The sequence below is a fragment of the Arctopsyche grandis genome, chromosome 1, assembly GCF_051622035.1.
Source record: "Arctopsyche grandis isolate Sample6627 chromosome 1, ASM5162203v2, whole genome shotgun sequence".
Taxonomy (NCBI): Eukaryota; Metazoa; Arthropoda; class Insecta; order Trichoptera; family Hydropsychidae; genus Arctopsyche; species Arctopsyche grandis.
Window position 1 is genome coordinate 18932890 of NC_135355.1, and position 18822 is coordinate 18951711.

Consider the following 18822-nt stretch of genomic DNA (forward strand, 5'->3'; position numbering starts at 1 on the left):
AAACAAATTAGCCCCATTCCCTGGTGTGAACATTGAGGAGGTAGGGGGGGGGTATCTAGAAATATAAGTGTGAATGAGATTGACATAACAACCACCTTTACAAAATGGGAAACGCTCAATTTTTTTCAATTGCAATTTTTATGTCAAGAGATTCTGCAATTTCAAGCAATCAATTTCAATTTCAGTTCCGAAAATCATTTGTATTTTTTATTTTTACTAAAAATCAACAAACCACATATCATTATTATAATAATCATTTTAATCTTATTATAGTACATAATTAGTTAAATGAATGATTATTATTTTTTCATATTCAGCTAATTTTACAAATTGAAAAAGTTAAAATTATTAATGTCCCAAAATTATATAACATTATTTGATTTTTATGCAGTGTTACTTTGATTTGTTTTAGTCTTACAAAACAAGAGTCGGATGTGATCTCTTTAATCAGGGCTCACGTACTAAAGAAGTCTCACACTGACCTAGTTGAGTTAACTCTTGAAGGTCTTTATACAGTGTCACACTGGCCTTCCAGATATCCAATACAGTTCGTCTTTCTGTATCTGTAAAATACTTAAATATTTTGTGACAAATAGGTTTATAAAACAAATAAAACAGATAGTTATGGTTCAATTATAAATAGAAGATGTATTCGGAAACTTCTAAATTTTTGAGACTTAGACAGGCAAACTTCTAAATTTTTGAGGGGACAGGCAAAAATTGGTCAAATTGAATTTTTTTTCAAATTTTTTTTTTATATCGGATAAAAAATGGAAAATTTTCTTTGCATACACCTTATTGAGTTCTAAAATATGAAAAAAATAAGCTTATTTTTGAAAAAAGAATTATAAAAATATTATGTAATGAAACGTAAAGGAGGTATGTAAAAAGTCAAAAACGCGGCACAGGCAAAAATTTTTTTCCAAAAATCTTCACATGGTCTAGAAAAATCGTCCGTCAAACTGTGTCACTAAAAAACTATCAATTAACATAATTTCTACCGACTGTCTTTTTACTTTATCTATGTACATATGTATGTACGTAATAACAATAGATGAAGTTTTGAGATCATGCAAAAATTCGAACTCTGTTTTATGTTTTTCTCGGAAACTTTTTGGCGTATTGAACTGATATTTCATATCTAGAATTATAAACTTAATGCCAAGTTACATATAAAATTTCGTGAACACCCGTTAACCGACAGTGGCAGTTTATCAGATTTTACTTCCACTAATTTAATCGACCCTTTAAATAACTGTGCTCTTCACGATTTCAGGTATAATTACTTGTATCAATGTGATGAAAATATAATTAAAAAAATCATTAAATTTAATTAACCAGAAGTGGGATTTTTTCCTCTTAGAAAAGTAAAAAATGTTTTGAACATGGTTTTTTTTTCCACACCCCTGAACGTATCAAGCTGAAAATTTATATTTTTATTCTTTATGTACTAACTTTGATAAGGTTTTGGTCAGAAACCAATTTTATTAAAAAACTAAAAGTTTTTTTGGACCGAATTCGTTACACATGAAGATTAAATCCATCTCATTCGTTGTTTTGTGATAGAATGGGCGTCTGCAAAAAAATACTAGAAATAAAAGCATTTGTGATTGAATAGATTCAGTAAAATATTATTTAAAACCTTTCTTGAAAACAAAAAAAAAATACGAACTTTCGTAAAAATAAACGTTACACATCTGTTTTTGAGACAAAATAAAGTAAAGGAGACCTTTCTAACGATTCGCCCCATAAGATGAACAATTTCTAAGAATTTTACCCAAGGCATACCACTTAAAAACCAAAATATACTTGCTTAGAAATAATAAAATCTTTTTTTTCCAAAGCACGTAGCAGCGATTATTTTATTAATTACTAAGCTACCCAAAAGTAACATAAGAAATAAACGTAGCATTCATAGATCCATAGTATCTCATTAATCATTAAATTCATAATATTTTCTAAATTCACACTATTCCTAAATTTAGGGGCGGGGGGGCGAGTGACCCCCCATGCCCCCCCCCCCCCCCCCCAAATGACGCCTCTGGACTTAGAGAGTGTAGATATTATAAACTCGTATATTTTTTAAACCACTCCTAAAAGAAATTTACATTATTATGAGATTCAGATTTCTTATTAATAATAAGAAATCTGAAACCCACAGTAATAATAATTGTAGAATACATCATACATAAAATATTATAAACAAATTAAAAATTTATTACCTTACAGTAATTTAGCTTTAAATATTCAACAAATAAATTTGTTTAATCATAGATTAATTACACTGAATCAGAATTTTTGGTGTATCTTTGCAATTACTAATTAGAATTACAGAATAGATTTTAGATAGCAGAATATTTTTCATTACCTTATTAGAAACTTGTAAAATCAAAATTTATTAAAAATAACAATGGTTTGATATTTTATAAACTTTATTATAATAATTAATAAAAATACTTTTCACAATATATCAAAAAAAAATTTACAATGCAATGATATGTAATAATAATATGTTAGAAATAAAAATCTTAATAAACTTAGAAGTAAATGCATGTAATGAATTCAAAAAAGTTTTAGCACTATAAGTTTGGGTATAAGTAGTTTTAAAACCATAATGACCATTAATCACATACATCCGACTGTGAGCATGTTGTGTAATATGTTTGTTAACAGAAAACTCGGACATAATGTTTTGGATTTTCAGTCTGATAAATGTTCTGCTTCAGTTGTCTAATTTTCTTTATAGTATATACATATTTTTTGTTACTAAATATTGCTATTAAAATTATAGTTACAAAAAATCATGATAAATTGAATATAAAAAAATTATGGATTTTGTAATAAGATCACAATTATGTACTAAATTATGAAAATCTAAAATGTTTGAGTTTCCATAGGTTAACTCAAATAGTTATCGAGAATGTTCTCCTATCATGTATGCGTCATTGATGAAATTTGGTTTTTACAGGTTTTTTATTGATATTAACTATTTCTCAAATACATGGATACACTATTTTTTTACAAGGTCCGAACTATTTTTTTTACAAGCTATGACTTAATTTTAAAGTAATTTTTGAACTATAATATACTTTATTACGTGTGCAAATTTTCTGAAAAACATGATCAAGGATCAATATTGAATACAAATCAACCAAATTCCAAGGTCGAAATTTCTCAAAAACACAATTGTTTATTTATTGATACTTCGTATATAAATATATTATAAGTAATATTATTTCGATAATAAATTAAATGATTTTTGTTTTGCGATTTTATTAATATTTATACTGATTGTTCATGAAAACGATATAATTTTAAGATCTCAAAAATATAATTAAAATAATATGGGCGGCAACCACGTAGCATCGGTGGTTCAGTGGTAGAATGCTCGCCTGCCACGCGGGCGGCCCGGGTTCGATTCCCGGCCGATGCAGTTTTTTTTCATTTCAGTCAATTTACATATTTTATTTAAAAATGAAAATGAAAATAATTATCACCACAGAACCCAACATTTTTGAAACTTGAACTATCACTCTGTAACGTCATATTTTATAAACGGCACGTGAATACCCTTGGATTTTTCTAGAATGATATTGTTCAAAATAGCCAACACATTGTACAATGTATATTACGAAATAAAATAAATTTCATATTTTATACGATAAAACCCTCTGTTTATCAATATTACAATTCACGTAAAGACGATTTTTATGAGATTATGTTATCATATGTTGGATTATATTCAAATACTCTCGATTTTTCTTCCGTTAAAACAAATAACACTTACGTAATTATATATTGCCTTTTTGAAGCCAAATAAGCTTAGTAACACGATAAATACGTGTTTGATATTTAAGTACATACACGAAAGCTTATTTTTAACTATGTTTTCCGAACCAGTTTATAATTGCGCGCGCACATTAATACGGGAGGAAAAGCCTGATCCTCTTGTTCCTGTTGTATCCTGCTCGCGTAAATTAAGTGATTATGTACCGTTTACCATGCACCCTTTTTTTTATCTTTCGACTTAAGATCTTTCGATTTTCGATCTTTGCCTTCCGATATTTGCGTTTTCGGGCCCGTGACGAAGACCGTAAAAAAACATATGCTAAATCAGACTTGAAACATCGGCTGACTGCTTCTTATATAATGTTGAATTTTTAATACCATACTCACAGCTTGATAGTAAACGGACTACTAGTCATATGTGAACCAGTCACAGGACAAACGGTCACTCTAGATCGGTCACACGTGATCACCCGTCACACTAAAACTGGTCACAAGAAAACTGGTCACACCCTTAAACTGGTCACGAGAAAACTGGTTACACCCGAAAATTAACCAGTGTGTGACCAGTTTTTCGTGACTAATTTTCGGGTGTGACCAGTTTTCTCGTGACCAGTTTTAGTGTGACGGGTGATCACGTGCGACCGATCTAGAGTGACCGGTTGTCCTGTGACCGGTTCACATTTGACTAGTAATCACCGAACCAGCTTGATATAAGGTCTGTTCTTACCTAGTCAGCACGTACCGACTTCAGCAGGTATCCATCCGTACGAAAAGTATTCTTTGGTACATTTCGTATGGGTATATTCATACCAACCGTCACATTTACGCCACGGCAGGGTTACAGCAGTACCCGATATTTCCTGTTCATACCTTACAGCAACATCCATCAACGTATCGTACCCGTTTTTTTGGCCATCGTGGAAATCTACACGCGAATTACGTGCCATGAGTCTGCCGCTTTGCTGTTTTGGACCAATTATCGATAGTGACAGTTGACAGCTGTTCAATCTTTCGACATGGTTTTGGCGCAAATTTTTTTACTGAAATATTTAAAAAAATTTTGTCCATCATCCACAAGCTTCTTATACAGTGTCCAAAACTCTCCTTCGGTTTTTCTATTTTTTAACATGGGATGCACATCAAAACGCCTCTGTGCTTTTTTATTGCCTTCTTGAGCATCTTCTTCCAACAACAGCGCGCTTATACATAATCTTTCGTTCGATAAACGTCGAAACATTTTTGCTGACTTGTATTCTGACGCGTAGCTACGAATGCACGTGTATGCATTCATATTGCAAGTACTCGACAATACGACGTAAGCAATATTGCGCCATATCGTTATGGCCTCTAATGTACAAGTAAGCTGATTTTGCCTTGCACTCGGCCAAATTGCTGTAAACGTGACGTGACCGCGACGTGTAGGTAAAATGACATATTTGAAACGGAGTCGTGCAGCGCCGAAGCCGTGCAGTGCTGTTAAGTATGAACAGACCTATGTATATACGGTTCGGTGTTTACATCCCAAATGCGAATCGCTACCAGGATAACCACCGCTACGAAAATTCGTCGCATTAATAACAAAAAAGTAATAATAATAATGACATCAATAATTCCATAGATCAACAAAATAATTTAAAAATAAAACAAAACACATAAAAGTAAGTAAAACAATTCAATTATTTATCACCACTCTTGACATAAAATAAAAACAAATCTGCAATAACCATTTTAGCCGAATTCGCCCTCACAATAAAGATATCAAAATCACAAAGAACGTAATTAAATATATTAATGGTGGAACTAGCACGCCAAACGAATGAACTCCTTCCATAGTTTGAACAGACATTGAATATGGAAAGGAGCTCAGTCAAACATATGTAGGTAATTCGTTACTTACTATCCGTAGTGAAATAATTATATCCAGTTAGATTTAAATCTGGAGTAAACGACTCATCTCCTGTTATTTCACAACTCGATAATTCATTTAATTTCAACTCTATATATACTTAATTCGAAATCGACAAAAAAAACCTCGTTAATACGAAATTCTCTTTTTTGATCGACGAGCGCACGATAAATTTATTTTTAAGCGAATATTTTTTTTGTAAAACGATACGATCGAATTTATCCACGGCTGTGTCTGGAAAGCTGCACGTAAAACGCGATGCGTTTTACGAACAGCTATAATTTCGATTTATCGCAAACCAATTAATTGATTTGAAAATCGAATTTCAATCAAAGAATGTACATATGTATATTTATATGCCAGCAGTATGGCTCAGTGGTAGCGTGTATGTTTACCACCAAGTGATTATTGGGTTCGATTCCGCTTTACTGCTGGTAAGACTTGGTTATTTGTGACTCCAAGTCGATCGTTTCTTATCAGAGTTGGCCAATTTAATTCTGCTCATTGTTGAAACCGTTCCTAAAATTGGCAAAAAAAATCATCCTACCTGCTGTCACAAATCTTCCGTATTCAGTGGCGTAACTACCGCGCCCGCAGACCCCACAATGCGGGGGGGACCGAGACCTGGGGGGCGCCACGAAGCGCGTCCTTTTCACTGATTTTTTAATTTGTTCCGTAATTTTTTTGAAATACCTATTTTAAAAACTTCTCTTATTTTTCAACCTATTTGTACTATATGTGTATGTACATACATTATTATACATATTTTGAATTCATCCTTATTGTGTAATTGATCTATTCCAATAGGGCTAGAAAACTGCCGTCTTTTTCCATCTTTTGAACGCCAGTGCCACTTTTCAACTTATTTGCTGATAATTCTCTCTTATTCTTGTATATATTTTTTCAATGTGTAAACAATAAAACAAAATTACATGATTAAAATCAATAAAATTTATACATTTTTCGCTATCACCACTAACAGGTAAGAAGTTTTTAAGGAAAATTCACCATCAGTTACTTTAAACAGATTATGCACTGCTTGCTTAAAATATTTTGCGGGGGGGGGGGGGGGTGGCACCAGGAATTCATGTTACGCCACTGTCTGTATTTAATGTAAATGGTAATGTAGATGTTCAATGGATTAATTAATTAATTATTTGTTAATTTTATTTGCCCTTCTGTTTCTCAAAATACAGTGCTTTGTGTAATAAAAAGCTGCATTGTTTGTAATTAATTGTCTAGGAAGGCGCATTGGGGTCTTCCTGTCAAGCCTTCCTGGTATATTAAATAAAGTAAAATAAATATCCATTTTAGAATTCGGGCTGAAAATTCGAATGCGAATTATGTTTAGTGAAGGCGAGTTGAATTTGTGAATTTATGTAGAGTGAGAGTATCGAGTATTGGCGAAACGGCAACGGAGCGCGTTTCGGCGTGTCGGTGTGTGTGTGGCGTATACGGCACATACGGCAGCGAGAGTGTGTTTGTAGTTGTTGCTGTGTGTGTTGCGCGGTGTGGTGTGGTGTGGTGTGGTGTGGTGTAGTGTGGTGCGGTGGTGGTGGCGGCAGTGGTGGTAGTAGTGGTAGTGGTAGTGGTGGTGGTGGTGGTGGTGGTCGTAGTCGTTTCGGTGGGTTGGTGGTTGGTGCGGGGCGCACTGGCGCACTGGCGCACTGGCGCAGCCTCTGGCTCTGGTCGCTCCTCTCGTGCCGTGCCCCTCGCCCTCCGCCCCTCGCCCCCGCCCCCGCCCCCGCCCCTCGCACTCGAGTCTGCGACCGCGACCGCCGCGACTCGCGACCGGCGACCGGCGACCGGCGACCAGCGACCAGCGACCGGCGACCAGCGACCAGCGTCCGATCGTGGCTCTGACTCCGACTTGGACTCCGACTCGGACTCGGACTCCTATTTGGAGTCACCGGCCGACACCGGTGGTCTGCCGACAGCCGGGCAGAGTATGACAGCGGTGACGGTGACGTGAGATGGCCGACGCGTCCGCGCCTTCCGCCCCCGCTCCGGCGCCTCCGCCGCACAACAAAACTGTCAGCGCCAGCGCCAACGCCAACGCCAACGCCAACGCCAACGCCAACTCCAACGCAAACGTCAACGCCAACGTCAGCGCCAACCCCAGCGCCAACCCCAGCGCCAACCCCAACCCCAACCCCAACCCCAACAGCAACGCGGGCAAGGCCAAAGCGAACGCCGTGCATCGCACCACCAGCGAGTCGCTGCGACTTCCGGACCCTCACGGTCACGCGCACCCGCACCCTCACTCGCACCCACACCCGCACCCCCACCCCGCCCGCAAGATCTCCTCGTTTCAGATCACGAGCGTGACGGTGGGCGCGCGCCCCCAGGACGCGGGGGACGACTCGGCCGACGACTTGGACGAGTCGCACACGGACGAGATCTCGCGCGTCACGGACCTCGACAACGAGACCCCCTCCTTTTCCGAGGACACCTTCTCCAAGGACGAGGTGTTCTACAACGCGTCGAGCGCTTCGCTGGGGTGCGCCCCCGTCATCCCCACCAGCGCTCAGTACGGCCTCGCCATAGTCGGCCAGGAACCGACAACCAACAACCAACAACAACAACAACAACAACCACCCTCTTCGACCGCCAACCAGGACGCCCAGCCGCAGCCCGCCAAGTCGGACATGCACGAGACCGTGCGCAACGAGCGCTTCAAGGTCGTCAAGATCGAGAGCACCGAACCGTTCCGTCGGGGCCGCTGGACCTGCATGGACTATCTCGACCATTCCGCTCAACCCAACGACGTGGCCGAAGACCCCGTCGAAAACCACGACGAATCGTCCCACGAAGTGCCCGTCGCCTCTCCCGCACAATCTCAAGTGCCACCATCCAATTCCGCGAACCCCAACCCGACTCCGGCGCTCTCGCCCCCGGACGTTCCTCTATCTCAACCCCCCGTAGCCGTTCAACAGCATCCACTCCCCACGCACCAGATTCCCACCCACTCGCACTCGCACTCTATGCCCGCGCAAAGTTTCCCCGCTCACCAATTACAACAAACCCTTCCGTTGCATCAACCGATCCCCATACATCAGCCCATCCAGCAGATGCCTCAGCAGCAGATCCAACAGCACATGCACAATCCGCCTCAGATTCCCATTCAACCCATTCAAATGCAGCCGATGCAAAACCAATCTCAGATGCAGGCGATGTCCGCCCCGCAGGCTCAAATGCAACAGATACAGATGCAGCAGATGTCCAATCAGCAAAATCAACAGTTGATGCATCAACAGCCCCAAATGCAGGCGATGCCTCAGCACATTCAGAATCAACAGATGCAAAATCAACAGTCGCAAATGCAACACTTGCCGCCGCAGAATCAAATGCATCAAATGCAACCGCAACAGTCGCATCAGTTGCAGACGCACATGCAGCAGATTCAAATCAACAATCAGGGGCAGAATATGTCTCAGATGCACGGGCAGGGGCAGATGCATCAGATGACGTCTCAATCGGGGCAAGTCAACCAGCAACAGGGACAAGTGCAACAGAATCATCCTATGCATCCGCAGTTACAGCAGTCCGCACAGCATTATAACACTCAGAATGTTCAACAGTCGACGAATCCTCAGAGCATGATTCAACCGATGAACGCTCAGAGTCAACACATGGGACAGCAGAACCAGGTATCTCAACCGTTGGTCCAATCTCAACATACCGTACCCCAATACTATCAACAGACCCAATTGAATCAACAAGGACAGAGCCTGACGCAAGAAGTCATGGCTAATATTGTGAATTCTCAACAGAATAGTGGAATGCCTAACACTCTGCAGCAGGGTGCGACCCTTCCGTCTAACTTACAAGGTATGGCCAATCAACAGAATGTCAACATGCATTCTATGAATCAATCTCAAAATATGCAACAGGGTGCCATACAGATGATGACCCAGGGCACTCAAAACATTCCCATGTCGATGGACGGCAATCAGTCAAATATGCAAATGCCGGTGTCCGATCCCATGTATATGCAACCGTCTAACGTCAACCAACAGATGCCGATGGGTCAACACATGAATCCTCAACAGACGATGATGAACCAACAGGTCGCCGCATCGGCAGGTCAACAAACTCAACCGTCGCATTTATCTCAACAGGGACAGATGACGATGCCCCATGTGATACCGAACCAGCAGGGGATTGGCAATCAACAAGTTCCCAATCAACAAGGCGTAGTCAGTCAAACGGGCATGTCGAACATTCAAAATGTCCCGGTGCAGCAGGTACAACAGGGTCAGTCTATGCCTCAACAGCTTCCCCAAGTGTCGATGGCGAACGTTGTCCAACAACAGACTCAACCGATGATTCAAAACATGGTCGCTTCGAATCAACAGACTATGAATCAAAGTGTGGTCTCGCACGGTCAAAATATCTCCATGCCGATGCAACAGAACCTTTCGGCGCCGATGCAGACGACGTCGGTTCACAACGTTCCGACGAGTGTAGTGCAGACGCAGACGAATATCCACGGACAAATGAACATGCCCATCGGCGGGTTCAATTCTCAGGGTGTGGTAGGATCGATGCAGCAAAACGTGCTGCCGGCCATGTCGCAGACGAATATGACGACCACGATGGGCATGCAGAATTCAGTCAACAATCAGATGGACATTCATCTCAGTCAGCAGAATGTTTGCACGAGTACGGCTGCCGTGTCACAGCCCGCCATGTCCGGGACCAACTCTCCGGTCGTGTCGCTGCCCGTCAGCTCCACTATAAACTATGTTCCGAATCCTGCGACCACTATCGACAATCAAAACTTTGGCAGCCCAGTCAGTGCCGTTGTGTCTCATGTAGTTAACAGTTTGGTGAATAGCAATGTCGGTCTACCCGTGAGTGATGTGACTAACGAGAGTGGTGGTGGTACGCCAGCGTCTGACGGAGCTCAGGCCGATTCCAACGACGGCAAAGAAGACATGCAGATGGTGCAGAGCAACGAAGACAGTGAAAGGTAACATCTATGTTGCATCATCTGTAATATTATTTCATTGTACATATTCCACAGACTCATTTGGCATTTGAATTTCAAGATTTTCTTTTTTTTTTTATTATTTCGGATGAGTATGTTTACTCATTCCGGGTATTTGTTTTGAGAGAATATTCAATTTTTATGAAAATCATCTTTACAGAGACACATCACCGGTGTTGTCAAGGATATTCCTATCAATCCATACTATTCGTTTGATTATTATTATAATACAGTTTTCGTTTTCATTCAACCGTTTCTGTAGACTTTATCGGAACATGACACATTGCCTCTTCAGATTAAGTTTATGTATTTTAGGATATGGTATGATTTGTTGTTGAATTGAAATTTCATATTATTTGATTTGTGTAATGAAATTATGAAACAATTTAAAATTCAATCGATTCAAATGAATTTTATTCGATTTGGATTCTTATCCAAACTCTTACCTGTCAGAAATGTCTAGATTTTTCATTTAAAAAAATTTTGTACAAAATGAGTTTATTGTACATTTTTGTATAAAAATCACTTTCCGCAATCAAAATACATATTTATTTAATAACATTTAATTAAAATAAAATTTGAATTAAATGAAAGACATTTTTCATTCAATATCGTTTAATCTATACATTCATATTCCCAACGAATCGCATCAGAATTTTATTTTGTACAATACGAAAGTAAACTTATATAAAATTTATTTATTTACATTGTACAAAATAGGAATTAAGTCGAAGAATTACTCGTGTTGGTTGGTTCCATTAGGCAATACTAAGTGCTTACATTTACATACATATATGAATGTTTCAATTCAACGTTTTGATCACATTTTCTTTCTGATTATTTAAAAAATAATTACACCTATTAATGTTGTATGTAGTTTTTATTTTCAAAAATCTCATCAAAAATTGAAAATTCAATTAACTGTTTCGTATGTTTCTTCGACTAATAGTGTGACTAAATATTTACAAATCACCGTTTTATCGCAATTAGATATCTCATCGCTTGTACGTAATATTACAAAGAATCATTAATGCATATGAAATATTTGTTTATTTTAAACACATACTTAGGGATGGGAACGAGGAAATTTTTCTTCTACATATCTATGATAACATTTCTCAAACACGTTTTGTTATTTTTAGATTTAAATATGTACATATGTACGTTCTTCTAAATGCCTGCGTTATTTGAATAAAGTATAACCATCACCTGCTCTATAGTTTCAATGAAATCTAAAAATATTCTATTTTTTGTCATTAGTATGTATTTTTAAAATATCGAGCAATTGTAAATTGTATTACTAGCTTATGTGGAAGTATATATTTATTATATGTACATATATTGTGTATGTTTATGTATGCCAGTTACAGCAAGCCAAATAACCAGTAAAACGTTCAGCAGTAAATTATGGTATCACTTGGCATCTTAGATTCATTGCCAAATCATATTTCTATTCTTAAAAAAATATATAAAATTTATGTTTCATTGTGACAGCAATTAGATTTATTTTCATCACTAATGAAAATACAGTTTTATTTTTGTTATTTATTTTGAATCAAAATTAATAATGTTTTATCTACATATGTAATAAGGTATGGGGTAACAATGGATGTTAGTATCTGTTACTGAAATGTTTACCGTTACAATGCCAATTATTTTTTTTAAATTTTAGTTTGACCCAAAGTGTACCTCTAAGTTTTTGAGTTAAATTATTTCCTAAACTGCTCAACAGGCTGAAACTTTTTTACATGTTATATGTATGATGAATTTTATACACTGGTATTTTTTAAATATTTTTACCTCAACCTAAAGTAGTACTTTTACCACTTTCACTCTAAGGGAATTGAAGTTTTTTTTATGCTTTTCTCTGAAACTTTTCGGTATATTGATCTAAAATTTGATATTCATATTTCAATCGGATGTGGCGGTTAACTCTTGCTCGTCTTTTCTTCCATTGTTTTTTTAGACCCTTAAATGTGCCTGCTCTTCAAGAGAAAATCCCAGTATAATCCTTATATCATTATCATGTAAAGAAAAAATAACATATTTGATAACCGAAAATGCGATTTTTTCCTCAGAAAAGTCAAAAATGTTGTGATTTCACAACTTTTACCACAGTACTAAACGTATCGAGCTGAAAATTTGTATGTATTATCTTTGTACTAACTTTGAGTTGACACGGTTTTGGTTAGAATTCCTAAACCGGAAGTAGAAATTCTTTTCAACAATATTTCATTATTTTATTTTGAACTTTTTCTTAGAAAACTCAAAAATGTTGTGTTACCACACGATTTTTTTTCACACTACTGAACGTATCGAGCTGAAAGTTTATATTTGTCTTCTTTATGTACTAACTTAAAGTTGATAAGGTTTTGGGTAGACTTCATAAACCGGAAGTAGTAATTTTTTTATATCATTATTCTATTTTCATCTTTTCAATTATTTTTATCTTCTTGATATTTTATGTTTATAATCTTTATAGTGATACAAAAATTGTGGACAAAATCGGAAAACCAGAAGAAGAACTTTTGTTTTACTAAATATCCAAAATGTTTGAGTTAAATTTTGGATATTTAGTAAAACATAAGCGCTAAAACGAAAACGTTCTCATGGCTAGTATATGTGCGTCATTATCGAATTAGATACTTTTTTATATTTCTCAAATAAATACATACGTGTGTAAAGTCATGGGTTGGTCATGTCCGATTTTTTCTCAAGCATTTATATGATTCAGATTTTCAGTTTACTATTTGATCTCAATAAAATGGCATGATAATTTTCTTCTACATACATACGTACATATGTACACTACCGTCCATATGTTTAAGACCAAAGTGTTTTTGGAGCATATTTTACATAATTTTGGACCAATTTAAAAAATATAAACTCAGTTATGTTAAAAAAATACGCATTTATTAAAATAAATAAAGATATTACAACAATTAATAAACATAAAATTATAAAAAAATAAAAACGTCAAACTGAACTTTCGTCAAAAAACCCACCCTTACTTTTAATCACTGCTGCACATAGTCTCGGCATTCTATTTATTAAATTTTGAAGTGTGATGGGAGGTATGGACTTCCAACTTTCCTGTAGATGATTCCAAAACTTATTTATGGATGTTGAGCGATGGATTCTGGTTCGTCTGTCCAATTCGTCCCACAAAAGTTCTATTGGGTTTAAATCGGGGGATTGAGGAGGCCAGTTCATGATTTAAATTATTTTTTTCTTGTCGTAAGAAGTCCATACATAGCTTTGATTTATGTTTTGGGTCATTATCTTGTTGGAATATAAAATCATGCCCACATAAGTTCCGGCCGCATGGCAAAACTTGTTCTTTTAAAATTTTCAAATACCTTTCTTTTTTTAAAATTCCATCAATTTTGATTAAATTCCCAACTCCAGCTCTTGAGAAACATCCCCATATCATTATGGATCCACCACCATGCTTGATTGTTGGCAGCACACAGTGTGGCATCATTTTTTCTTGGGGAGTGCGCCGGACGTAAACTCGTATTTTCGAACCGAACAATTCAAACTTCGATTCATCGGACCAAATCACTTTTGACCAATCTTCAATTGACCAATTACGATGCTGAATAGCCCAAGCTAGTCTTTTCGCTTTATCATTTCTTCTTAATATTGGTTTTCTTACTGCTATGCGCCCTCCAAGCTTCGCTTCCATCAGCCGACGTTTAACCGTGGTGACCGATACTTTTTTGAAGGCTGTGTTTTCTATCTCAGAGGCGATTTCTGGTGCCGTTATCCTTCTATTTCGCTTGCTCAATAATATAATTTGTTGATCCAATGCTTGTGTTGTGATTCTGGGACGTCCTGATTTTGATAAATCCATAATGTTAGAATTTTGGAATTTTTTTATCGTCTGTTGTACTGCAGTCTTCGAAATATTCAGATTTTCGGCGATATATCGTTGGGTTTTTTGCTGTTTGTAAAGAGCAATAATGGCTCCTCGAGTTTCCATGGTGAGATTTTTATTTTTTCCCACTCAAAAATTTTTATCCTCTTTATGTATTATATATTTTTCGCTAATACGACTTCAAAGTCTGACTGATCAGATTAAACTGAACCAAATTCATTTAGGGTTTATTATTTTGAACTGCTTCGATGTCATATCAGCAGGATAAAATAATAAAAAAAGTTCGTAACATAAACTGCGTATAGTAGAGTTGTCGAATTGCAACATGTGTCGATTCGTCACGCGGTGTCTTTGAGCCCATTTTGAACCCTTATATAAAAAAAAAACAACAAACCAATTAAATAATCCCTGCTTTTTTGCTCAAATTAAATCCAAGGGTGTAGGAAACAAATGATACCCATTTCTTTGAACTATTTTACGCTAAATTATTTTAATGGACATTAGAAATCGAGTTATAGGTTTGGTCTTAAACATATGGACGGTAGTGTACATTCATACATTGAGCTCGATTGAATACGAGACTCATTCTCATGTGTGTGTGCGAGCATTCATGTATGCCGCCCATCACTTATTTAGAGTCTTATTCCGCATAAATGTGCAATGAATAATTCAAAGTTAAGCCCGACGTCATGTTCAATCATTGGAATGAATCAATTTCCTTGCCCAACCTTATTGGCAAATTGTTCAGTTCAAAAAACCCATTGTTACTGTAATTTTTCTTCACTGATTATATGACAATTCAATCAGTTGGATTGTAACACTTTTGTAACAGCTGTGAACATTTTTATATCAAATCGTCGATTTGAATGCTTATGAATTCTTTTAAAATAACCTTCATCGAAACGTGTCGATATTATCTTTTGGAAATCACTTTGTTTCGATGATATTCACTCGTACGCGCATACATTTTTATAAGTGTCCAATGAAATATCATCGGATTGAAGAATGCATATATATATATATATATATATATATATATATATATATATATATATATATATATATATATATATATTTATATTGAATTCAAATTTTTATATTTACACATTTGATTAACGTTCACCAGCAATAAGCACGTTAATTCCTTTTTAAACGTGTGACATGCTTTTAAGTACACAAATATTTTCGCGCATACGTGTCTAATGCTAACATTTTACATTTATAGAATCGTCACAAATTTCATTTAAAAAAAATCACACCTCAATGTGTGTGATATCGAATATGGCAACTTATTTATATTAAATTATGAGGAAAGGGGTCTGTATTATATTTACAATACTAATGTTTATGTCGATCAATCATGTGTAATTTGTGTACGGGACTCGCTTAAAATTGCATAATACATATTGGTGGGATTGACTGACTAAGTAGTCGTGATTCGTTAATTTGCGATGACTAACATGTTGAAAGCATTATTAATTGACATTTACATATTATTTATGTATAATTTCTTTTTATTTAGATAATTAAAGCAAACTATATACATAAATAGGTGCAAGAGTACGGGCGAAATCACACAGGGAAGAACGGCACGTCGTGTGCTGGGCTCCTCGCTGTGGGGGGGGGGGTGTCCTCCATTTTTTGAAATACACCGTTATCAATCACTGCCAAGCAAGGATACAATTTTACCGAAAACACTCGGGGGGGGGGGGGGTGTCATGAATCTGTGCAAGGCACGTCACATTTTTTTCGCACGTTTAAAACTATCAAAAAAAAACCATGTACCACGTTCATCGCTGTGTTTTCGCCCTAATTCGTCAACATTTTCATATTTTTATTCATTATATTGGGCGCCTTTACCTTAATTAATTGTCTTTTGATTTCGCTTTTTAATATTTTGATGATGGACTTTTCGGATACGATCAAATTAGACAATAGTGTATTTTACGTAATTTAAACCTGTCATATTCAAGGGTGTACAAATAAGATCTGTATCAGTGGTTCGGTGATTATTCAGAGATCTGGAGCAACCACTTTTTTGAGTTGCTCCGCTCCGACACCCAGGTATTTGCTCCAGCTTTTCTCCGTGCTCCGAATAATTTAATAGGAATCATATTATTTATCAGCTTTATTTATTTAATTTATATAGCTATATGTATGTAAGTATGTGATAAAAAAAGTTTATTTATAGATATTTTTTTATTATTGAAATATTTAATATGTATCATAAAAATGAATACATGGATATATAATTAAATACAAATAATATAACTAAACTACATGATGCGCCACATGTCAGACGATACCAGGGTTATAAACCATCAAATTTTGAATGAAATTATAATTAAAAAATATATATCGAAGCAATGGAGCACAACAAATTTTCGTGGTCGGGCTCCGCTCTTTCTCTGCCCCAGATCTGCTAATCCGCACAAAGCAATCTCGCACACGTCACTAAAATCTCGATCATGGAACATCTGGCACCCGAAAATTCCATCCATCAAAAGCCACACGATATTCCGTATTAGAAATTTTTGTGGCAACCATTGTCGTGTACGCGATCGCAATGTTCGAAATAATCCGTTTACCGTATCAGTAGGCGATATTTGTAAATATCTCATTCTATTGTTGTGCTCGTTGCATTTTTAAGGGGTGGTTTTACAAAGCAATTCATACATGAATCACACTCGAGGCTATTGTCGCTAATTTCGCTAACGGTTTCAACATGCATACCCCTTGCGGTCAATTCGCATCGCCCTCTTACTCTCCACCCTCGCGCTGACCCCGCACACTTGCACAACCGTCCGCGTACCATTGATTCTTATGAACTGATCATTTTAATACATTTTTTTACATCTTTGCATTTTTTATAAACATGTATTAGTATTTTGTATGAACTTCTATAAAATCATATATTTTATACAAACTCATATATACATATAAATATATACTAGCATATTTGAAACGGGTTCAAAAAGTGACGCATTCAGCTGACACTCGCATTTTGACGGATTCGTCATCTGCTCGAATTTTCGAAACCGTTTGAAATTTTCAACGGAATTCGGTCTGTCAATTTTTTAACTGGAAATAATTCTCAAAGAGCAACCTCCACTCGCCTTAATTTTCGTGCGTGCGTCCATGTGCAATTTTTTAGTGTGGCTAGCGCTAATAGTGGCATAACGCGTCACGTTTTATACGATTGCACGTTGCTTTTCAGCTGTGTTTATCTCAATTTTTGACGTCACTAACTCAACTGGGCGATGTCACTTGATGGGAAATGCTAAAATTTATTGGTATTTTTTTTGCATCCTCCCTCTTTCTATGTATGTTTACTTTCAAGAAGCGAACTTCGGTTGGCCTTTTCTAGTCGAGGTTGGTTCAGCAATTATCAACTCATAAAATGTTATTCTTAGCCTGCTTTGAGTTCATTCATTTGCGGTTGAAGAACCGCAAGCCGCCAGATAAGCGCCGTGGGTCAGTATTTAACCCTTTGAGCTCCATTCTCGGCACTTGTCTTGCGATTGTCTTGGCTCTTTGTGAGTGTTTTGTGTAGAAAATTTAAATAATTTTCATTGGTAAAGTAAATTTGTCAATGAATGACTGCTCAACGATGATACGCATTGAAAATCGCATTTTTACTTGGTAAACGAATGCCCCCAAATTAAAAATTAAATACATAAATATATCGTTAAAAGACCAGGGATGGCAAACCTTTTTTTAGAAGTGGGTCAAATTTTTTTTTAGAACTAGCCCGTGGGTGACTAAGTCAGTGAAGTCTTTTAAGGGGGGGGGGGGGGGTAAAAAGAATACTAATACTTTGGAAATCCAAATATTTGTTAACAGAAAAGTTTAACTGTTAATCCTCCAAAAACGTTGACGTTTTCTTTTTATTTTACTATGCTTTTACAAGCTAAGAGCAAAAAATTAGGGTAAACGTCAAAAATTTATATTAATGGAGTACTAATTTGAATTAATTCCCTCATGTGACAAAATTATATGTATGCATGCATATAATTTTTATACGTCTGTTGTTACAAAAACAATTTTCTCTAAGTTGTTATCCATTTCTTTAAATGTATTATTAAATTCTTTAAAAATGTCAAGACCGGTACACTTCCCTTTCAACGTTATTAGTAATTTTTAATTTTTTCACGTTTCAACCCATTCAAAAAGCCTTCTTGTGTCAATGTCTGACCCACGGGTCATAGGTAAAAAAACTGATTTGTTTGGATTAAGAATTAATTTGTTTTTTTG

The 18822-nt window shown here is 36.5% G+C and overlaps 2 protein-coding genes and 1 non-coding gene across 6 annotated transcripts in view; 2 read left to right on the forward strand and 1 right to left on the reverse strand.

The window, feature by feature from the left end:
- Positions 1–18822, reverse strand: part of LOC143912339 (uncharacterized) — a 976232-nt gene that overhangs the window by 905333 nt on the left and 52077 nt on the right. The gene's annotated exons all lie outside the window — the stretch shown is intronic.
- Positions 3363–3433, forward strand: TRNAG-GCC (transfer RNA glycine (anticodon GCC)). Its single transcript has one exon. It is a non-coding gene; the product is annotated as a tRNA-Gly (tRNA).
- The window catches only part of LOC143912007 (uncharacterized), a 92686-nt gene continuing 81048 nt past the window's right edge, over positions 7185–18822 (forward strand). For 2 of the 4 annotated variants that reach the window (XM_077431118.1, XM_077431131.1), the window contains exon 1: positions 7238–10670. In XM_077431118.1, coding sequence (XP_077287244.1) covers positions 7669–10670 — 3002 coding nt within the window. In that variant the 5' untranslated portion in view covers positions 7238–7668. Of the gene's footprint in view, positions 10671–18822 lie in introns of all 4 variants that reach the window. The other 2 variants (XM_077431142.1, XM_077431126.1) reach the window with 2 other exon arrangements.